This window comes from Daucus carota, chromosome 7, assembly GCF_001625215.2.
Source record: "Daucus carota subsp. sativus chromosome 7, DH1 v3.0, whole genome shotgun sequence".
Lineage (NCBI taxonomy): Eukaryota > Viridiplantae > Streptophyta > Magnoliopsida > Apiales > Apiaceae > Daucus > Daucus carota.
Window position 1 is genome coordinate 6,722,517 of NC_030387.2, and position 24,025 is coordinate 6,746,541.

General features: G+C 34.5%; 3 protein-coding genes across 4 annotated transcripts; 2 read left to right on the plus strand and 1 right to left on the minus strand.

Moving 5' to 3' along the window:
• Positions 1 to 1,431: 1,431 nt before the first annotated feature.
• Positions 1,432 to 7,696, minus strand: LOC108196512 (protein NLP9). 2 transcript variants are annotated; one of them, XM_017363826.2, is made up of 6 exons: positions 7,300 to 7,696; positions 5,477 to 6,409; positions 4,789 to 4,833; positions 3,966 to 4,706; positions 3,067 to 3,187; positions 1,432 to 2,673 (listed from the first exon to the last, which is right to left on the minus strand). In XM_017363826.2, exons 2-6 carry the CDS (start codon positions 6,407 to 6,409, stop codon positions 1,559 to 1,561), a joined length of 2,955 nt encoding a protein of 984 aa, XP_017219315.1. In that variant the 5' UTR covers positions 7,300 to 7,696; the 3' UTR covers positions 1,432 to 1,558. The 2 variants fall into 2 exon arrangements, with proteins under 2 accessions (XP_017219315.1, XP_017219316.1); XM_017363827.2 differs by having other exon boundaries at positions 7,411 to 7,552.
• A 2,255-nt stretch (positions 7,697 to 9,951) lies between these two features.
• On the plus strand, positions 9,952 to 10,378 carry LOC108194559 (uncharacterized). Its single transcript, XM_017361518.1, has 2 exons — positions 9,952 to 10,080; positions 10,160 to 10,378. Exons 1-2 carry the CDS (start codon positions 9,952 to 9,954, stop codon positions 10,376 to 10,378), a joined length of 348 nt encoding a protein of 115 aa, XP_017217007.1.
• Positions 10,379 to 17,030: 6,652 nt separating this feature from the next.
• Positions 17,031 to 22,205, plus strand: LOC108193667 (uncharacterized). The gene is made up of 8 exons (XM_017360421.2): positions 17,031 to 17,190; positions 17,983 to 18,068; positions 19,102 to 19,172; positions 19,280 to 19,371; positions 20,304 to 20,412; positions 21,269 to 21,282; positions 21,627 to 21,728; positions 21,812 to 22,205. The coding sequence occupies exons 1-8, from the start codon at positions 17,140 to 17,142 to the stop codon at positions 21,980 to 21,982; spliced, it is 696 nt and encodes a 231-aa protein (XP_017215910.1). The 5' UTR covers positions 17,031 to 17,139; the 3' UTR covers positions 21,983 to 22,205.
• Positions 22,206 to 24,025: the final 1,820 nt, after the last annotated feature.

A 24,025-nucleotide genomic window follows, 5' to 3' on the forward strand; every position in this document is an offset into this window, starting at 1 on the left:
ATTTGACATCAATTACCTCCGGGTTTATGACAAGATCCTTCTGAATACAAACATACAAACAGTCCTTCGCCATGAACGGAGATAGATCATCTCTCCGGTCAGGGGTGGAGGGCTACACATCAGTCAACATCACAGACGCACCAAGCATAACAGTAACACCACCAAGACACGAAACAAAAAGTTTTAACTGGAACCTTTTAGTTGACATTCTCTCGCTTATCTTATTCTTCTTGTTAATGCTATATTGTGGTTCACAAGTTTACCTTCACAGAAAAGATCAAGTTCATAAACATGATTTCGTAATTGACTCCATTGTTACATCTCCCTACAATCAACCAACAAATAACAAGATCAATTCGGCATGGAACCTGACTTTTAATGTCACAAACAAAAGCAATTCTTCCACATTCTTCTACGAGAATGTTGGCGTCACAATTTTTTATGGTGATCAGATTGTTTGGGCAACAATGCTTCCAAATTTCTTTCAACGTGCTGGTGAACGTAATGGTTTAAAAATGGCTATGATTTCATCAATTTTTGCTGATGGTGCTAAAGGATTTACATTTGGTGACAGAAGGCTAGATATGTCATCCGGTATTGATGTCAAGTTAGTTGCTATGGTCACTGAGCATAAGAAAGCTCTGTCGCCACACATGTACCAAGTTGTGGTCCTCTGTCCAGGCATTCAGATGAAATTTGATTCAGGACATAAGTTTCAAAAATTTATTGGTCCTGCTAGACAATGTGAAGTTATTACGGCGTGATTATCTCAAGGCCTGGCCAAAGCAGCATAAACAGGGTTCTATATGTTTTGTAGTCTTAACTCTTTTCTTACCTATTGTGTAATATAATATTTTACGAAAAAATTTGGAAATATTTCACAAGAAGTTTTGGTGACACTTTCTTGTGTGATCCATGGCAATGAAATTGAGATGGTTTGTAGCCTTAGCTCCTTTTCCCACAATTGTTTGGATTGTATTAAAAATATTTTACATATAAAGTTTTGGTAAGAGAGCATTGTGTGTTACTGTGTTCCGTGGTGATGAAATTGAGATTCTAGAGAGTGAGCATCACAACCCTTAAAACACAGCTTAGTGTAATATTAAAAAATGTAAACTCCTTTTCAAATATTTTAAATAATAGTATTGTATTATTAAATATTAATATGAAACTCTTGATTGTGTATGTGCTAATATCCATAAAATAACTCTTTTTTTAAAAGTATTGTTATATTATAGCTTTGTATTATTAAATATTATATGAAACCTTTGATTGTATATGTGCTAATGTTCATAACATGACAAGTGATAACCACACTTGCCCTATTAGAAAACTGATAAAAGATTAGAATTTATATATTATTAAATCTTTTGTATATCAAATAGTATAATGTTATGCAATGACTAAAAAACACAAAACACAACTAGACCATAGACAAAGTGAAAACTTGAAAAGTTGCTATGTCAAGTAATGTACATATTCTGTCAAAGAAAAAACAACTAATGTACATAATAACATTTGCACTAATAAAGATAATAGTCTATATACAAGCAGATTACTACAAACCTCCTGTCACAAAGTTGCTACTGCTAGAACTACCCATACCAAAGACTACATCACAAACTTGAAACTTCACGTTACGAGTTCCCATGAAATCCAATATTTCAAGACACTCTAGCAGGTCAGACTCGTTCGCCATAATCACCCATTCCTTCTCGTCATCCATATACTTGAGCTGGAAGGTACCTATTTGCAATTTGAACCTCTTTGCAATTTCTTCATACAATTGAAAGCACCCCAGGTAAGGATCGAATTTAAATCGTATTGTATCTTCTTTGAAAGTTGCCTTAATAGTTATCCTCGAGTTTGCCTCACATATGGGAGTTTTTGAGCCCTTTGGTTCTCCAATGTCTGGTGAACTTGAAGAATTGCCATGTGTTGTTGATGCATTTGACGAGTCTGTCATGCTTGAAGTTGTAGGTTGATTAACTTGAGCGAGACTCGCTCCATCATCTCTCGTACTACTAACTCTTGCACCAGTATACATCTCATTGGCAACAGCAATTGAGCTAGAGCTATGACACTTCAAAAGAGAATCATATTTCTCTAATATCATATCACCGGAATTCAAACCACAAATTTTACTATCTTCTTTTGAGAAGTACGATCCCGACGAATCTGAACCACCACCATACCCGATGCCAGGATTAATTAGTTTTCCAATGGGGTCAGCCACATCGGAGTTATTAAGCCACTCGCTAAACATGATGCTGGAGTTATTTTCTCTTTTCCAGTTTTGTAAAGCACATGAGTTAACTTGATTTCCGTTTGCACCCGATTCATGTTCAACCTTCACATCATTCTTTTCATTAGAGCAAGATGATGGGCGCGCCATACTCATATTTTCGGCCATTTCATAACATTCTGGTTCACTTTTATTGGTAAAGAGAAAATTTTTTGATGCACCAAAGTCCCCAAAGTTTTCAAAGGTAGATCCTGATGTCACAACGTTCCCCGTGCTCGGGTCAATTTTCAGTCCTCCTTCAACCCCTTCAACAGAGTTCAGCACCGTTTGTATCTTTTTCAACGAACGATTCACCTTGTTTATCTTTCGGGATGGCCATCTTGAGATTCCATGTTGTCGGCATATCCTTTTTAGTGTAGTAGGGCAAACTAAAAAGGGGAAAAAATTGATAATTGGATATAGTATTAGTATAATATCAAGATGATAAAAAGATGCCAATAAAATGAAGTTCAATAAATAAAATGAACATTCTCTGAACAAAGATCTCAGTTTAAATATGTTAAACTGGAACAACACAGCAAAGGAATATTATCAACAACCATATTAAAAAGTGTAGTCTTTCTAGTCCATTTCATTGAGGCGAAATTTACATAGCTATCTGATTGATATATATATACATACATATATATATGTATGTATGTATGTATGTATGTATGTATGTATTAATGGCCATTTAATCTTTAATCTACCAAAATTTTGCACACAAAACCTGAGAGGTGGAAATTGGACGATTAACCATTTCCGAAGCTGTAAAATCTTACCACCAATACTTTTAGCAGCATCTTTTAGACTTCCAGAGAAATATTGTTGTAGGACTGCCAAGCTTACATTTCTCTCCGCAGTGCTTCGTTTTTTCTCCAGCACTCTCTTCGAGCTAGTTGCCTACATTATAAAATGAGTTGTCTCAGAAAAACATGAATTTAAATGATGCAGTAAGCTGATGAAATCAGATTTCTTTAAAAATTATATATAAGCAACACTTGTTGTACATCACTATACTGGACCTCATACAGAGGCCATTGCTGTCATATTATTAATATTACAAATCTAGTATAGTTGTTCGTTTATTACAATATATTGAGCTCAATGCTCTCAATCAATTTTTCTTTAGTAGCTTATTTTTTTTTCTTTTTTTTACGTGGGTGAGGTTTTTAGATAAATTACTTAGGTATGCTGCTTATCAAGCCTAATGAATTAATTGCCAAGCTTTTTTCTATAGCAAACAATCAATAACTTCCAATACTTGTACATGCATATATATATATATATATATATATATATATATATATATATTTACATATACAACACCCATGCCTTAAATGAAAGTAATTCTGTATAACTAAGTCGCGAGATGAGATAGATGTGACAAATAAGAATGTCTACATATAAGCTCCAAAAATTTATAGCTACATTTATCATCAAGAACCCCTTTCCTTTAACATTAATCTGCTTCATTTTTTCACTTAATCTAAGGGTATTTTGTTCTTGGGCACACAAGCGTATCAGATGCAACTGGAAATATATATTTTAAGCAGAACTTACTGTTTCCATTTGCTAATAACATATGATCATTTACTGGCTTATTGGCTTTATATATCACATGAAGGTTTTAAATAGCTGGTCATTATCACAATTATATAAGACAAATCTCGATATCTACCTGTTGAGCAGAACCATCCGTTTCCATTCCCACATGAGTAGATTTATGTACTTGATCACCACAAGTTATATTACTATTAATAAGTTCGTGCTGATTGCTCCTGCTTGAAAATGTCCCTGTTGGTGACTTTGTAACTAATCCCTTCTTAATCCCAGGCAAGGCACCACTTTGTTCGAGTAACTCAGCTTCTGAAACCCTCCTCAAACTCCTACAAATCTTCTGCATGGTATTTGATAAATTGTTCAGCAAGAGTTCACTGTTTCCTGTCATAGTACGAGGAAGAAAGAACTCTATAATATAATCGTCGTTTTGAGTGTAAGTGCTCCTTATCCTGATTGCCACAGCAGCATTCAAACCAAACTTTCGAGCATGATGCACCAGGGGGTAGTCAGTTATATCATATTCCCTTACATCAGTGGAAAAGAAGGGGTGATTAGACTGAAGTGCTCTTCCAGCAATGCCTTGCCCTTCCTCTAAATAGTGCTCAGCACAAGCATGTACAAATCCCTGTGTTTCTCTTTCATTCACATAACATGCACTTTCCTCGATGCAAAGTATGCATTTCTCACCTGACTTTGTTTTGTCCCCTCTAACACGTATTGAATAGATATCTTCACCACCTCCGTTGTCATAAGTACAGGGAATCCATGTTAAAGCAAGTGGCAACACATATGAGTGACATACAGCTCGTACGACATCAGTTATCTCCGCCAAAGCAGCTCTGTGATTGTTTGATAAAAACTGCAACACAACAAAGAGGTAACCAATTTAGTCTTACATATTAAAAATATTTGTTAAACCCAAAGTAAAATATCTTCATTACCCGGGGACTAAATCGAGGAGGGGCAGTGCTTCTGAGATCCACAGCCTGTATTTAACAAATTAAAAAGTCAGGAAAAGTTAAGGAAGATCAACGTTTAATATTCAACATTATCAACAACTCTTTAAACATGCACACTTATTATTAAATCCAGATGCAAGAAATATAGAAGAGCTACGTAGTACCATCACACAAACTTTTTCAATTCATAGTGATTTTAGACAACAAAGATTCATCTAAGGCTTATGGTTTGGAAAAAGTTCAATACAATAGATCACAATAATATCAAAGGCATGCAACCTAAAGAAGTTATTGTTATGTATCCACTTACTGAAATCCCTCACTCCATCTAGCCTTTTACCTGTCCCTACACAGCCCCACATCTACGTTGTTAACTCAAAGTGGAAGAATATAAACTACATACTACATCACTTTCAATATGAAAACTCAAACACATACAAATTTGTTTAAAAAAGGACAAATAATCAAATAATCAAATCCACCACACCAACTTTTCCTCCTCTTTTTTCTATTCTGAATGAATAATATCATGAAAAAACAGGAAGGAAAAAGGTTTATCAATACAAAGCATAGATGTTGGTCTAGTGCTGCCTTAAAGATAGAACAATAGAACAACTACAAGTATAGTATGTGAAACATCGAGTTGTACATATATGAAGGGAGAACTAACCTGGAGTGCATGACAAACATTTTCCATTTCTAAATCAAAATTGGCCTTTTCTTTTAGATAAACTAGTTCCAACACCGCTGAACAAGACATCTCACGAGGATTGCCACTAAATATAGGTATAGCAACTAATCCACGCACCTCATTTTCTAAAGCATGTTGTACCCGAAGGTATTCCTTCTTACTGTAGTATCCAACATTTGAGGTCCACTCAGGTATCTTGGACGCATATACACGGCCAGGAAGCCCAAGAGATGATCCTGGTTCAACCTCTGCAGGGAAGGTGAATCGTCTAGATATTTCTCTATATCCTGCTAACATACGATCAAGTAAGTAGGGCTGTTCACAAGTGCTCAGCTTTAATTGATCACCGTCCTTCACTGGAACCCAAAGTTGTGCCAAAATTCCACCTCCTGATGATTCCATAAACAAAGATAATGCCTTAATCATCCTCTCCTCAAGTGGTGGTGGAAAGGGTCGAGCGATGATGCAATTCTTAATTTCCATGGTGTTGTTTTGCTGACAAAAATGGCTATTATTTATAGCATGTCCATCATCCTTATCATCAAAATCAAGCGGAAAATCAAACTCAGGATCAGTTTGATCGAACATCATTGTTTCACCAGCACGAACTAAACTTCTAACATCATTATCGATCACACAAAAGCTTTCAAAACTGTCTTGAGTGAAGCTCAACGGACCCGAGATCATACAGTCCTTAGCCAGAGGGAGGAGTGAATAAGACTCGGGCATCTTATCCGAAGTCGAAGGGCTAGTGCACCAGCCAGCATATGTATCAAAATTCATCATATCTTCAAAATTGCTATGTGGATCCTCTGTACTTGAATAGCTTGTCTTCCCATCCGTACTATTCATTTCAGTTCTTGGAGAATCCCAATTAACGTCCCTTTCCTTAGAAGAAAATGGATCTGCCATCTAAATAAACAAAAAATAAAGAGTAAAAGAAATTAGTACTACAATCTTTGTACCCAAGTGACATCCAAGCACAATTTCATCTATAAACTATAATAACCGAACATAAGGATAATTTGTAGTAGTTGGTTAGATATTTTTTGTCATCCCTAAATTACCCTTTTCTCTTCTTTTTAAAAAAACAAATAAAAAAATTATAAAAAGAATGAGAGACAAACCAACATGTTTTCTTAATTTTAACTTGTTGTACTCCACGACAAACATGAATCATCATGTAACTCGTCTTAACTCTAACATGTCTACTTCAAGAAAAACAGGAACTCCTTATGCAAAAAATGTGGACATCCAACAATACTAAAACACTAATAAAATAATGTTAAAAATTGAATTATAAGTAATAAATATCGAATCATAGAGTCGCTCATCATTCGCACGGGTTTAAGGGCAGTATAAATTAAACTTGGTAAACTAAACACTTCCACTGAACTACTAACAACAATCTAGTTCAAGGAGCAACATACTTATCTCAAGGCAATACAAACTACTCAAAGTAAGTACTTGAGTTCCTGAGTTCAAATATCACAAAAACTTATAACTAAACACTGATACAAATTGCTCCAAGTTAAGTAAAACAAACACAATCAACCCAAAAGAACCAATTTCAGAAACTTTCTTAAACATGAGTCTTCAGACTATACCATCTATTCATCAATATAATCTTGAGGAAAAACCAAGAAATAAAAAGTACAAAGATAAGTACAACAAACATCATTACAAATAAAAAAAACCCAATTCAAAAATCTCACTTAAACATGAGTTTGCAGACTATAAAACTAGTAAAGGTTCAAACTTTAGCAATACCGAAGAAAATCAAGAAAAGGGAAATTAATTACCTGTAAAAAGAGAATTGTTAAACTGCAGGCAGAGTGAAAGATGGATATTCCATGAAAGTATATGAGTAAAATTGGTATTGAAAAGTTTAAAAGAATAAAATCATGACCGACCTAACAGCAGTGTGTGCCCACAAGCTGACAGAGTTGAATTCTTAGAAATCGGTGAACACAAAGTCCTATGGTAACAAACTGTGTGTATGTATGTCATGTATATTTCGACATAGTATAGTAGTGGGTGTGTAGAGCCCAGAAGTTATGGTTTCTAGACAAAGAGAGAGAAAGAATTTGCTATATGTGGGAAGTAAGGACAGCAAGGTTTGCCAGGATTTGGGTAATTGTGAGTATGTAACACACAGTAGACATACATGTATGTGTGTATTAAGCAGCAAGCAGGGTCAATGATTCCCTGAGCCCAGGAAGTGTATTTTGTATGCTTTCCTTAGCTTTCAGATCTATACACTATATAAAACATATCCCTCTTTTTTTCATACTCATTTAAAATATAATTTTATAATATTTTTTTAAATTTTTTTCTAACTGAATAAAAATTTGATATTTAAACTTTTATTAAAAAGGAAAATTTTAAAAAACAAGTTATAAAAATATACTTTGTAAGAGTCTCAAAATGCGTGCAAACAGTGAAAGTAAACAATCACGGGGGACAGGGTATTATTTATTGGTGAGTTTTTTGGCTAAATCTTTCGTCATAAATCATAATCATTTCTTTGTAAAATTTAGAACGGATTTTAATATCTCAGTGGGGACGAACCCAGCTGGTCATGCAATTATGTTGAAAAATAAATAAATGAACTATTTAATTAGCTATTTTGGTTTCGGATTTGCAAACTAACTAAATATAAATTTTATTAAAATTAAAAATGAAGATAATGACTTCCCGAGCAACTTCACAATTGACCCTCGAACTAAAATAATATAGTGCATTTTTCCGAAAACGCAGTTGCAAAAACTGAGTAATTTAGAGATTTTATATTATAAGCAAATATTTTTTCTGAGAGGCTGCACATGTGATTTTCCAGACGCACCACGGCTATCTACCTGCCAGACACGGTTTATAGACTTTGCACATGTGATTTTCCAAACGCACCACGGCTATCTACCTGCCAGTTTATAGACTTGTCGACAGTGTTGTTGATGCGAGACTTCAAATCTATGAATACACTTTAAAATTCATTTTCATGAAAATGTGCACAGCGCATAAAGCGAGATACATCATATAAAACCAGACACTCAAACACACAAATAATAATTTAATCCTAAGAACGAAAAAACCCAAATGAGTTTTGAGTTTTGTGGAACAAAACTCGATTTTATTGAAAAAGATATAAACAAAAGAGGATGTTTATTTATAGAAAAATAAAAACAAGATAAGATGTGTTGTGTGTATGGAGAAAGGGCGATTAGGAATTGAGCCCGGTACAAAATAGAGAATTGAGTTGGGAAGAAAGAGGATAGAGAGAGAGAGAGATGGAGATGGGTACAAGATATGGATAAGGAGATGTGAACAATTACAATTTGAAGGAGACGAGACGGCCAACTCTCATGAGAGAGATTTTTTATTTCTTAATATCTATTATCGAAAGACATAAGAGCAACTCCAATCATGAAAAATCTTTAGTTAAAAAATGAGTTGGCATATCAAAATTAAAAAAAAATAGTCAACGAAACCATCTAGGCAAGTTTAAAAAAAGTGATTTATTGTTTAAAATAAAAAAGTAGATTAGAAGTGAGAAGTAAATAAGTTAATAAAGTGTTTGAAAAATAAGCAGAAGCTCTGAGAAAGAAACTAACATTCTCAGCTTCTTAAAAGTGCTTCTACTTATTTACACAAACGGGTTAAGAAAAGTAGAAATTACAAGCAGCTTCTACTTCTCGGAAACAAACAGCCTCAATGTCTTTAAAATATCATACTCTAACCATCCTCACTCTTGTCTTAATCCTAGTCAATCTTCTCTGGATAATTATATTTGTCGAACCTAAACAGCTATATAACAAATTTGTCGGAAGATGACACATGATTTATCAACATATTGACTTGATATATATTCTATAACAATATAAATTCCAAAATATTAATAACATGTTATTTTTAAATTATAAACAACCAATATAGAAAATAATATCGAAGCACAATATCTTACCATTCAGCAAAGCTCATCAGAAATTCTATAAAACATTTTTTAATTACAAATAAAATCAGGCCGTCAATAAATGATTTGTAGAGATTTTTTATTATAAAAAATAGCGAAAGATCGTCGTCAACAAACACTTATCATGATTTCGTCTACATTTTATTATAAATATTATTTGTTGTAATAATATGAAGGCTTAAATTTAACAAAACCATCCAAGTATGGCAATTTGTACACAGCAGCCACTGAACTAAATAAACCGATAGGATGGACATCAAGGTTATGAAAACGAACTGTGTGGCCATCTCCCTCCCGGTTTCTTTCGATTGAGCCGAGCGTGTAGCACAGTTCCAGTTGGTGGAGGTTAAAGCTTTGGAAGGATGCTGCAAACAGTAGTGAACATAACGACCATCGAGTTTTTTGAATAAATTCATGGGTTTGCAACGGTTACAAACACTTGAAGAACACACTTATTTCCACCCATTCCTTTCATTTTTCCTCCATGTCTTCTTGCTGCTCTTCTCACATTCAAACACCTGGGTTGTGCTCATGTGGAAGGTCTCCAGTGTTGAGGACTTCATGGACTGATGCAAATCCAGGAAGGAGGTTCTGGGGTTGTAGTCAATACGTGGTATCTTAATTCATAAATTTAGGTGCTATATATGCATGATAATGTTTGAAATTGTTAACTTGTTGATTTTTGTTCGCAGAGGAATCGAAGCAGAGGTTGTAACTTTCATATGTGGCATGACCCAGCTGTTGGAGATAGAGCAAAGAACATCATTCCAGGGTTGCTAAGAAGGATTCAGCGACTGGAGGACGAAATTATGCGAAGGAGAAACAAGGAGAAGATGCTGTTTTTCTCGTTGATTATCGCACTTGCAATCGTCTGTGTTCTTGTAGTTGTTTGTCTTGTAATTGTAATTTGAGTGTTATGTAGTTACGATCTAGCTTGTTTATGTTCTGATTGCAGCATTTTCTTATAAATATTCTTCATGTTGTCATTGCACCTTGTTAGTTGTTAAATTTATCATGCATCAAAGTACTTTTGATAATATTGCAGTGAAGATTCAGATTTAAGCCATAACATACTAGTTCATTGAAGATATTACATCACCACCTCAAAGGAGGCACAACTTAAAAACTTCTTAAAACAACATTAAAAACATCTTAAAAACAACTCAATAACAAACCAACCCTTCCCCCCCCCCCCCCCCTCACCACAGCACCTTGTCACCCAAATCTAAGCTCTCTTGTCCGCATTCAAGAGGCTGCGGATGAAGCTTGGTGGCACATCAACATACTCAAGCCCACCATCACCATTTAAGGCCCGGTTTGCAAGAGTAATTGCAGGCAGGTTTGATGAACTCGGGATGTGAACTATATCACACACATCCCAGGCCTCAGACATGATCTGCCTGATCATATCTACTAGCTGAAACATCTCATAGTTTGCATCAGGGTTAAGGACCTGAGCAACAGCCTCCTCACTCTCACATTCGAGAGTCACAGCAGTCTTCCCAGCCTCCCAAGCAAGCTTCAACCTGTACCAGATGGACCACAACTCAGCAGTTTAGAGTACTGCTCAGCATCTGATCCATGGATTATCTTCATTGCCTTCCTTTTTGTTCTCCTCAGAACATGAGCCTTGAAGTCTATGTGCAGATCTGTGATAACCCTTTCCCTCATGGAGTGAATTGGCCAGGTAGGATTGCTCCTGAACTCATTTAGATAGTGTTTGGCAAGAAACCCAGAGTGAATTAATGGCAGCCCCCTTTGCTCTCTAACACAAGTGTGTGCTGCATTAAAGTGATGAGTGTTAAATAAATAGGGTTACAAGAAAAAGGATAACATGGTAAATAGCAACACATGAAAATATATAAACTATAATGAAAGTTGAGTGGTCCACATGTTTGCACTATACCTGGACCCAGTTGCTTTAGCTGAAATATTTTATCAAAATTTTGAAAGGCAAACATAAACCAGGGACATGGTGCTTTGCATGCTGCCTTGAGTCTCTTCCTATCAGACAACAAAAACCTGACCATTCTGCCTTCTTTGTAACTGTGTTTTGTGATTGCCTCCCTACACTCATGGTGATCCTTGAAAGTCATGCCAACTTCCCACTGAGGATCTTCACAATCTTTGTAAGCTGGCCATTTGATCTTCTTCATCCCTGGAACATCCTCTGCAGCAATAAAAAAAACACATGGTACCAACAATAATCGAATTACTCAAATGTGCAGCTGGGAAGAGATTAGTTACCATATGATGGAGAATCTGTTTGGTCAAGTGGTCGAATCATCACTGAAGGTCGAATAATCGGTGTGTTTGAGTCTTCCATGGCAGTCGCCCTCCTTGCTCTCTCTGCTATCTTCTCTGTTTTTCGTTCACTAGCTTCAGATACTCAATTGAAAGAGAATACTCCCCCGCCAAGTGCTTACTTACTCAAACCTTGTGTACACTATCACCCCTGCACTTTGTTTTAAATCTTTGCAACTGAGCTTCAATGTAAGCAACATTCTCAGTCATGAGCAAGTGAGCTACACACACTAGCAATCATAGACGTTGTGGCCATTTGTTGTACTCTGAGAAACTGTAGTGTGCAACCTATCGGTTTATTTAGTTCAGTGGCTGCTGTGTACAAATTGGCATACTTGGATGGTTATTTTAAATTTAGGCCTAATATGAAACACAAATCTCAATGAATATGTAAACAAATATATAAAATCCTGTTCAAATATTATATGTTGTAATACTCCTTTCGTTTTGAAATATAAGTCGTTTAACTTTTTGGCACAAATTTCTAAGTTATTTGATCGTATAGTTAAAACCATTATTTTTGAAATTTTCTTTTTTGAATAAAAATATGTGATTAATATTATAATTTTAAAAAGAAAAATTTGAAAAATAATGATTTTAATTATGCAGTCAAAAGACATTAAAATGTGTGTCGAAAAGTCAAACGACCTATATTTGAGGAGGGAGTAACACGAAAGATACTATTCCTTGTACAATTTCAATGGAAGTGTATAATTGTCGAATACTACAAAGGAACAGAAAGTGCACGTGGTAAGAAGAGAGTGGTACTCCTGTACTAGCAAAGTACAAGCAACCCAATTTGGAAATGTTATTAATTAATAAAAGTCTGAAGGTAAATGACTAGTCATCCATATATTTTTTATAATAATATATAATATACGATATATAATGTTTCTGAACGGATCATATTATATTTCTGTTGAGGGTAAACTTGCATACTTTTAACAGTGACATCTTACTTCCTTTTTTTCTTTTTCCTTTTCTTTATGTGATACAGTGACAAGTGACACCTCTCTCACTTGTTCGTTTACCAATCCTTCGAAGTCAGAACTCAGAAGCATCACAAATGTAACAATAATATATTTTCTGAAAGGGAAAGCGTTTTTAATAAATCAAGGAAATTCCAGAAGTCAAATTTACCAGCATTATATTTTCACAAATTTTATATACCAACATACGAATCAAATTGAACTTTTTTTTTGAAGGCGAATTGAACTTAATGTAATAAAATTCATCAGTGAACAAATTACGGGTGTTCGCGGTCATTATCACAATATCAATCATTAGTGTACGAAATATCAGAATGTGGAAAAATAACTCTAAATATCAGTTTTTAATAGTGCATCGTGTAGCATTTTGGATGTTCATCAAAGTGACGTTTGCTAGGATTAAAAGAACAAAACGCTAAATATTATAACGTTTTCCTCGGATAAAAAAATATAACGCTACTCCGTGTAGCATTTTACAAGGTTAAAAGAAGATACTAAATTATTCCCTGTGGATAAATAATATTTGGACTTATTTTTCCCAACACTTTTTATTTTAGACATTTTTCACCTGTTTTATGAAATCCGGCACCTTTTCTACAAAGTACCTCCACACGAGATCCGGACCATTCTAGATGAAAATAATTTAATTGAAAGTTAGGCTCTCCCAACAAAAAATATCTTGCTTATGTATGACTTGATTGTCCTGGTACCCACACTATTGTGACTTCCGAATGCAACATATTTTAAATAAACGAAAGTCTTCTCAGTATCATAATAAGGGAGCACCAAAGTTTTTTTTTTTGATACATTGGAGCACCAAAGTTTAGCTCAAGCATTAGAACACACCTTTTGTCCTGATTACCTCCAAGTAGAACCACCAAGTCTAATAATCTCTTCTGCACCTTAATCTTGTTTGAAGGCTTTCTGTTTTCAGGTCTGTCCTTTTGTGTCTAACCATGATTCCTGCTCAACTTTAGCCACAATACCTACCTGCATTACGGCTGCTGCTCTTATCATAATACTGATTTTGCGATATCGGATAGCATGAGCAAACCTTCGGTGACTTGACTGTTCTGTTCCTCACTGGTATGCTGGGAATTAGGAAGCTTTAACTTCACAAGATTGGCTACAATCAACCATATTATAGGGATGCATGGAAAGAGAGTTTCAAAATAGTACTGCAATACAAAACAGTAGTATTTCAGGTTCCAGCTTCGACAGAAAAATACACAAACAGTTCAGGCTGGCTATAGAAAAATGGTCATGCTAAAGTCACCGGGGCCGTTTGACTGGGTTTAAAAGAAATAATTTATTGCTTAAAGTAAAGAAATAAATTATAAGTGAAAAGTTGGCTTAGACTTATAAGTTATTAAAAGTGTTTGGATACCTATAACTTATAAGTTACAAAGAAGCTCCAAATCAAAAAAAAAAAAAAAGAAGCTAGGTTTATTAGCTTATTTTCTTGACTTCTCAAGCATCACCCAAACCGTCCGAAGAAAACTGAAGCCCACTTGCCAAACACCCGCATAGTAATACAAGAATAAACCAAAAAATGATAGAAACAACGAATTCATACTTGAACAGAGCAATTTATTCCATAAACCATGACTGTGCCAGAGAAGCCTCTAATACCAGTTACATCTCTGATTATTGGAAATGGAAACAAAAATATGTTAAAGCAGGCAGAATTATTTTGTTCAGGCGAACACACGTCTTACACCTGCCACTACATGATTAAAGAACAACTATTCCGTCTCTGATACGTACCATTCAGCTTATGCCAATAATTAAAATCAAATCACTATTGTAGTTACTCCCTCTCTACCAAAAAACATTTCCTGTTTTGACTTTTTGCACTGTTTATTGTAAGCAATTGACTACTAATTTATACATAATTTATAAGATAAAATATAGTCATGAGTGATCTTGTTTGATTCGTATTTATGAGTACTTTAATACAGTGAAATTTTTATATTTAATACTAATACGAAATTAAAAATATTAAAGATAAGAAATGTGTGTTGGCAAACGCGCACATGATTAACAGGAAAACCTAGAACCTCCTGACAATGTTATCAATATTTTTTATTCATGACAAGCCTCCTAATCTTTTTGCTAGTGATTTTTGAGTGTTCTACACGAGTTTAACTTGATATTCACAATATATTCTAGAATCGGAAGACTATATTTTTTTTTGACGAATGAAGACTTTTTTTAGTATATACCGGAAAACAAGTATTTTCTTTGACACACATTTTTATGTGTTTTGATCGGGTATTTAAAAATATTATTTTAATTTTTTTTAATAAAAATATACAATCAAAATTTTAATTCACAAATAGAGATTATAAATCATATGATTATCAAATTATACATCACCGACATCAGAATATTTAATAATTAAATATTAATTAGAGAGATTGTTTGATTTAATCATAATTATTTTTTAAAATATTATATTATAAATATAATTTAAAAAACTGTTAATTTGACTGATTAATATTTTAGTCCAATTAATTATTTAACCGTAACTTCACCGATTAATTTCAATTTCTTTCGGTCAAAAACTTTTTCTACTGTTAAAACCTCAACTATAGCAAAACATAGTACAGTACAAAAGTAGAAGTTACAACGAAAAGAAACAAAGCATATGCTAACAAGTACAAGTAACAACACTCGAGAAAAGACCCTCAAAATCACAATTTCAGTACACACTACACAGTGTCCCAAATATTACTGTTTAAGAAAAAGCCCCTCACCGTGATTTTTCACCAGGACGCAATACAAAATCACGTTTTGTCATTTTTATTTTCTAAATAAGTAAAAATGTAACACAAAGTTACGTTTTAATAACTAAAAATGTAACATGAAATTACGTTTTAGGTATTTATTTATAAAAAAATAAATAAATTAACAATTTTAACATTTTTAGGGTTCATATTTGGATTTTAGAATGATTTTTCTATACTTGTAATTAAATTGACTGACGATTAGGGTTTAGGAATGAGGCCCTAAACCCTCGAGCCTCAACCCCGATTAATTTGAGGCTTTAGGGCTTTAGGTCCTAAAACCTCGGAACTAGTATAATAAAATTAATATTGTAACTTAAATTAACAGTTAGCATTTTAGGGTTCATATTTAAGTTTTAAAATAATTTATTTATATATAAAATTAAATTGACTGGCTGCATGTTAGGGTTTAGAATCAAGGGTTTAGGGCCTTTAGAACCTCAAACCCTAATTAATTCGAGATTTTGGGACAGTGAGGCCCTAATTCCTCGGAACCAAATTAAAAAAGTTAATCTTAAAATACATATTAATAGTTTTAATATTTTAGAGTTCATATTTGGATCTTAGGATAATTTATTTATAACTGAAATTAAATTAACTTTAGAAAAATTAGAAAAAATAATATTCAAAACATAATTTTAAGTTACGTTTAGGAGGTAAACACAACATAAAGTTGCGTTCTCCATTAAAAAAGACTAAAACGTCAGCTAAAATTGCCGATTTCGTTTTAATGTGAAATCTTTTCCGACGATGATGATTTTGGAGGTCATATCTGTGTTTAACATGATTCCAAAGACCAACAACCACATGAATTTCGAGTAACATGTCGTGTTCGTGTCAGCAATCGAGTTAATTTCTGGTCAAGTTAAAATCACTTAAAATTGAATAAAATTGAAATCTGAAATGTTCAGAAATGAAATTTTAATTCGGATCATTTGAGGTCTATTTTCTGGTCACTTTCAGATTTTGTCTCATAAATCAGATTACGAGTTTGTGTCGTGTTTGGATCAGGTTCGAGTCGGTGTCGGGTATTGCCACCTTTGAGTTCAAGCCTCTGAATAAGCAGATTAAGAGCAAGTCCAACAGTGTCCTAAATTGATGTCCTAAATTAAAATATAAGGCAATTGGGTGCTCCAACAATGTCCTAGTGGTGCCTTAAACCACTAGGACATCCAACAAGTGCCTCATTTTTGAGGCACTTCTAAGCATGTCCTAAACTAATTTTCTCATTAAAATATTAACTTCTCACCATTTTAATGCATCTCTCTCCTCTTACTTTTTCACTTCCCTCCAATTCTAATTCAAATAAATTATTAGTTTGATAATAAGGCACACATATAAGGCATGTTGTTGGAGTTCATGTATCAAAAAGATATCCTAAATTGTTAAGACACTATTTTTTATTATATTTATAGGGCAACAGCTGGACTTGCTCTAAACAAGTGTACGTAGTAGCATAAATAAAATAATAATACAATAAAAATAAAAATAAAAATAAAAATAAAAATAAAAACAATCGTTAATTGTGACAGTTGCAGAGAGAGTGGGAGAGCAAGAAGATTGGTTTGTGGATAGCAAAGGCAAAGAGCAATGGCGTTGAGAATATCTTCTTCACCCTTTATTCACTTTCACAACTCCAATGTAAGACTATACCCCCCTCATACATGCTGTTTATCTTTTTTACAATCGTTTCACATCTTCTTACTTAGTTTCAGAATGATTACGAATGTTGCGTTTAGTCGGGAAAAAACCAAATTAATTCACTCTCTTTTGTTGATATTTCTGCAAAATACATTGAGCTGGATTCTTGAATAAGCAAAACACACTTTCTTCACCTCATTAGGATAACAAATGAATGATTTGCCCAGGCACTAATTGCACTTTTACCAATTTGTTCAATATAGCATGTTGCTCTCTCGAGTACTTTCCCTCAGTTCTTTTTCTTTATCATTTGCTTTGATGGAATTGAATGAAATTTGTAGTCTAATTCGGGGGTGATTGGAGTAAATGTCTATGGTTTTCATTCCTTCAATCGTTCCACTCCAAGTTATTTGGACCGAAAATCTAACTCACATGTTTCGGACAGAATGCTCCATTCCACTTCATCATTTTTTTTTACAATCTTCATCACAATAAATTGGAATCACTCATATTGAGTCGCCGTGGCTCATACATTCTTCTTTCTCTATAAATTACTTTTATATTATACTACACATTCCATTTTCTCATCATTTTATTTCATCCAAGTGAACGCAACCTAAAACTTTAGTCCGGAGATCACTGTATCAAAAGCATAATGAAGTAGGCTTATATGCATCTAAATGAAGTGAGTAGACCAATATTAATGCATTAATCGACTGGTGCTCTGAATTAATTCCTCTCTTTTTTTGCTGATTGATACTTCCTTGTTCTTCTGGACTGTTTATGTTACAGCATTTATCCTGTAGGAGCCTACCGGTGCATGTTCAAATCAGCTGTGCTAATACAACTGGCATCACGAAACAAACTATAGACCAAAGGTAAATTTGTTCTTAGTAATTTAGTGCTTCCATGATTTTTTCGCGAAAATTCCCTACACAGTTAAACCTCTTTAAATATATAACATCTAGAGCTGTGAATTTTATTGATTTATCGAGATTAAACACACTGTCTTTATTATGTTAGGATTGGACTACATATATTAATTTATCCAGGTTCTACTGCGTATGTTATCCCCGGAACAGGTGTGGTGTGTAACTCACATGTCTCATCTATAATGTGTGGGTATTGTCTTAACAACACTGTTGTGAGACTCTGTGATCTGACTTTTAGCCATTATCATAATAGGCAATATTTGTAAATTCTAACACTTGACAGAATGGTAGACCTATTTTGATTAGTTGTTGTAGATCCATACATGAATATGAACCTTAATGCAGCATAATTGTGAGCTTGTAGCAACAGTTTTAATGTGGGGGCATTGTCTTCACAATAGTGTTATTCTGGAGACTTTGTGAGCAGACATCTAGCCGTTGTTAAAATAGGCAATTTTTATCTATAACATCAGAACACAGGGGCATTTGGATGGAGGGTGGGAATGGGAATTGGTATCCCACGGGGTTTAGAGGAATGATTTACCCACCAAGTGGGAATAAGGTTCCCGTTCCACACAACAAAATTACTAATCCAAACACCAATACATGGGTATGAGGTTCTGATTCTGTTCACCGCGTTTGTTAATCATGAACTAAATGCCCCCAGTGGTAAACCCATCATAAATAGGTACTGTAGCTCAACAGTTGTTTAAAATTAACCTTAATGTAGCATTATATTTAAGTTTGTAACAACATTTGATAGCGTGGTACGATTAGATGAATCGCCTGTCAAGTCTAATATATTACATGGTCTCACGCTGGCTTATTCAAGTGGTTCCTTGTACATAGCTGAAGTAGTATTATAGTGGTCAACATAGTAAACTGACAAATTTCCTGACTATGAACCTAAATGGAATTTCTAGTAGCTTTTTAGTTTATGCCTAAAAGAGTCATGCTATATTTTTTTATTTGCTTACAGATTTCTGAAGCCCTGTGGTCTTGCTAAAGGTCTTAAATCTCTTTCCAAGCCAATATCTGCTGTAGGTGCAGGTAAGTTAACTCCATAGGGAAGTTAACTGTGTGGAGTTACCCTATCTTTTTCTCTTCCCTATTTCTCTGTTTATTTTATTATCTATCTTTAAATATTTCTGTTGCAGGGTTAGAGGCTTCTGTTACCGACACATCCAATTCAATATCTGTAAAAAATGCCGAGATAGTTCTGGAGTCTCAAGAGGACAACATCTTACAAGTGAGTATAACCTTGTATGACCACCGGTACATTTACAGGACTTCAGCAGTAAAAAAATTAAATATCTTTTTCTAATGTAATAATTCATGTCTACTTGAGTTTGTAAGTTTGGTGGTTGTAAAAGTTGGCTGCAGAATCTTTTTTCGTTTGCCATAAAGTAAAGGTTTAGTTCTGATCTCTTTATTGACTACATCCCTGTTCCGACCCCTAGTTTTCTGACACATAGTATTAAGCGATTACTTGTACATTTTAATAGTTTGATTTTGTGGATTTTAATAAATATATATATATATATATATATATATATTAATTCTTGCTCCCAAGTATTTCAGGGAACATATTCAATTGAAGTAGCGATATTAAACTCTTGCATCCCTAAAAATCATGGACATGCCTGTTTAAATCATATGAACTCTAAATAACTAATTACTGTTAGCTCTATCAGATGCATGTTTCTGTGTTGTTCAGGACCTATCCATCATGGTTTCGTACCTTCTTTTCTTGGTTCGTGCCAGGGACGGGTGCATAGGGAGGTTTGAGGGGTTGTCACCCCCATGACTAGATGATTGAACATTTATTGGAATTAAACAACTATATTTTTATGTCTTCGTTTTGATTTCTTATTAGGAGTTTTTTGTTTTTTATTTTTACTTTATACAAATTGTAGCATGTCATCAAGATCTACTTTGACACTTAATTCGTAATAAAAGCACGTTACACAATGATGAGAAATTCTGTTTGACTGAGAGTCTGAGACATTGTTACACTTCTGCAGAGTATAAATTTCATGTTGTGTTATTCATTTAGTTTACACCACAACTTGATTGAAGGGCCATTTTATGAGCAGGAAGCTCAGCTTACGGTTTAATTTGCAGACATGACTTATTTTTTCAATTGTACATATAGTAACTCTACTGCTGTTATGCATTCAGCTAAGAGTCGACGTGCCTGGAGAGGACACACAGATTGTTTTTGATAAGGTTCTGGCAAATTTGGCTCGTACAGCACCACCAGTTCCAGGCTTTCGTAGACAAAAAGGAGGTGACAAATTATAGTTTACACAAAATGAAATATTTACTTGTATTGCTCAGATTTATAGACATAACTGATATTTCCCAGACTACTTTCTTTCTCATACATACTACTCCGTACGTAGCTGTTCACAAGATATAACTTTTCTTTTCGACCAGCAGAATAGATATATCTCAGTTCTTGTTCTTTGAATCATTTCTTGTGACATAATGATTCTGATCTTCCTATTACACAAACACTACAAAATGGGTCTGAACAACTTATGTATAGAAATTGGCAAATAACTTGCTCTGGTTGTTGGCAAATAACTTGCTCTGGTTGTTGTCGAAATTAACAGTTTTGCATCTACAACCACAGGTTTCTTGGATTATTTACTAATGTATCAAAACTTCTACAGTTTTACTCTAATATCCTAACACAAGTGATGTTGCACAATCAATTGAGCGGTAAACATGGCCAGCAAAATAAGAATAAAGAAAAAAAGTCGACCTTGATGTGCAGATTCAGTTCATCAGTTTGGTAGACTTGACACCTAATCAAAATCACACATGTGGCTCTTAAAGGTACAGAAAACCACATGATTTTTCTAGTGTAGTCAAGTGCCACATCCAAACAACTCAACACGGCCAAGTAAAAAAATTATGAACTTTATATTGATTAGTACTTATAACATGATGATCTTGGCTTTGGTTCATGTAGTATAATACAAAATCAAGTAAATCACAACTAAATGGCTTTGCATTGTGTTACCATCCTGCTATGTTTAATTCATATTAGTCATGTGGATTTATATTTTACTATATGTCACTTTCAAATTCCTATTTGATTTTATTTTTTGTTTGCATGTCCATGTGCGGGTTTCCAGGAAAAACATCACAGGTATTTTCTCCTCACACGTAAAATTTAAGCAAATTTGTTACCAGCGTTTATGCATAGACCTATTTTTGTCATTCTTTTTATGGCATTCTTCACACAAACAAGCTATTTAGCGCTTTATTAACAGCCTTCTGATTCATTGTTTCATATGTTTTATTTGTATTGTCACGATTTTTAAGATTACTTTGTGTTATCTTGTAGGCTTATGCTAAACGTAATCGTTATATCGGCTTCATGATTAATTTGTCTATGACTAGACCAGTAAAATATTCTTGTGTATGAAGGAATATCACTTGTTAATCAGCTCTCTATCTTCAACCAAGAATTTTGATAGAAAACTTGTGCAGGTTCCAAAGAGTTTCCTACTACAGATTATTGGCGAAAATCGTGTCACCAAATTTGTAATTCAAGAAATAGTCAGCTCAACTTTGGCTGATTATGTGAAGAAGGTAACTCCAATTAGTTAGTTCATTTGCACGTTACATGAGCAGAGCAGGATTAACCAACCTTTTAAGATAATTTTATCTTCCAGGAAAACTTAACAGTGAAGGAGAACAAGATTAACACAACACAAACAGCAGAAGAGCTGAAATCAGCATTTTTTCCTGGTAAAGAGTTTGGATTTAATGCTATAGTGGAGCTTGAAGTAGCAGAAACTGAAGCAAGTACTTTGGACTCCTCCTCCGTGGAGATTGAATCCTGATTTCTTGATTACCAACTGGAGTCACTAATCAAACTAAGGGCAATGTTGGTTCAGTTTGGTCAAGTGACTCGAAAATTCAGAACCAAGTTACCATGAGTCTATGACACTTGCAGAAAAATAGCAGCACCAAATCTCATTTTCTAGCATAGAACTAACTGTAAATCTTGAAAAAGGAGATATGATTTTTAGTTGCTCCATATATGATATGCTGACTCTGTCGAACTGAGTAAAGCTTATTCTGTCAAAAGTCCAGACAGAAAGCGTCCAGAACAGTGCATACAGGATACTTGGTTTTTGTTTTGTTTATTTTGTACTAGCATAACACATTTATATTGAGTGTGAACCGTGTTGTGCCATAAAATTCGCCCAGGTCTCTTTTAAAGCCCGGTATGGAGTTTGGCCTGAGTGGCCCCTTTATTGAAGGGTTTACAGATTTGACCATGGAACAGGTGAACCCCGTGCCTGTATTTGGAGGTCTACAAGTTGGTTAATTAGACCAGGGCAGGGACGGATTTAAACTGGGGGCAGTAGGGTACTTGCCCCCAGTAGATTTTCTAGAATTTATTAGTTTGTATTATACAATTTTTTCAAGTGAAAGCCTTGTTCCCATGGTTTGAGCATCAGTATTTCTTGGAGTGGTAATTTCCATAGGTTTTGGACTCGGTACTTCTACACTATAGGACTATTTCGGCTTTCTTGCATGGCAGTTTTGCAAACACAGCCCTTAGACACTATCAAAATACCATTTTCCCGAAAATCGAAGCCTATTTGGGCAACCGGTCACGCTTTTCGTGTGGCTATGCATAATTTCAGTTTGGTGTAAATCCTGTTCCTCAGTGGTTTATTATTTTCTGTCACCAAATAACTCCAATCTGCAATATTGTTGCTCCATGTATTTATTCCAAGCTGAAATCGGTAGCCCGTCACAACCTATCCATGCCAGCCTTGGAACACATAAATCTGTGTGTTGCCTTCCTTCCAGTTGTGAAGAGCTCGTAAAGAAAATCAGTGCTAATGTCTTCAAAATACATAATGCTATTACAGTAATTTTCTCAACTATGTTTATCAATCATGATCTTCAATTATGATGGGTCCGGATATTGAAAAGGAAGCCAGCTCTAACAGCATGTCCAACTCAATCCTTATTTAAGATATGAGAATCAGCCAACCCATCTCCCTCTAACTCTAGCCGCCCTCACCTCCACCTCAGTCTCTGTCTTCTTTCTTCCCATCTTAATTCTCTCCTTCTGGTCTCCACCTCAATCTCTGTCCTCTTTCTTCCCATCTTAATTCTCTCCTTCTGGTACCAATACCAATAGCTTACCGCCCCTTCTCCATCCACATATCACATCTTCTCTTGTTTTTAATTTTCCATCAATAAGCATATACTTTTGTTTGTTTCTTCTTTAAAAAACCGAGTTTTGTTTTACGAAACTCGGAAAACCTATTTGGGTTTTTTTCATTTCCTTCTGTTTGAGTTATAGTTATTATTTGTGTGTTAAGTATCTCGCTTTGTGTGATGTGTCTCATTTTATCCGATGTATTGGTTGTGTTGAAAATGAAATTTAATATACCGGGAGATCTTATAATTTCGCATCAATGGCACTTTCGGCATGTTTATAACAGGTGTCCGACAGGTTGATAGTCGGGGTGCGTTTGAAACAGTAATGAAAATCACATGTACTCACCTCTCACAAAAATTATCTTTTCATAACATGAGGCTTCTAAACTCAATTTGTGCAACTGAATCCTCTGAACATTGCACTGTATGAACATTGCACTATATATTAAAATTAGTGTGAGTGTTGATTGTGAAGCTACTGTTTTCAAGGGAGATGCATGTTGGATTGCTCGGGAAATCATTATCTTCATTTTTAATTTTTAGAATATTTGTATTCAATTAGTTAAGCAATCCGAAAAAAAAAGCGGTTAATTATTAAGCTCGTTTATTTGTTATTCAACATGGTTGTGGGGGTTTGTCTCGATTCAGCCTTTTTCAAAGTGTTAATGAAATTCGATCTAAATTTAGCAAAAATAAATAAA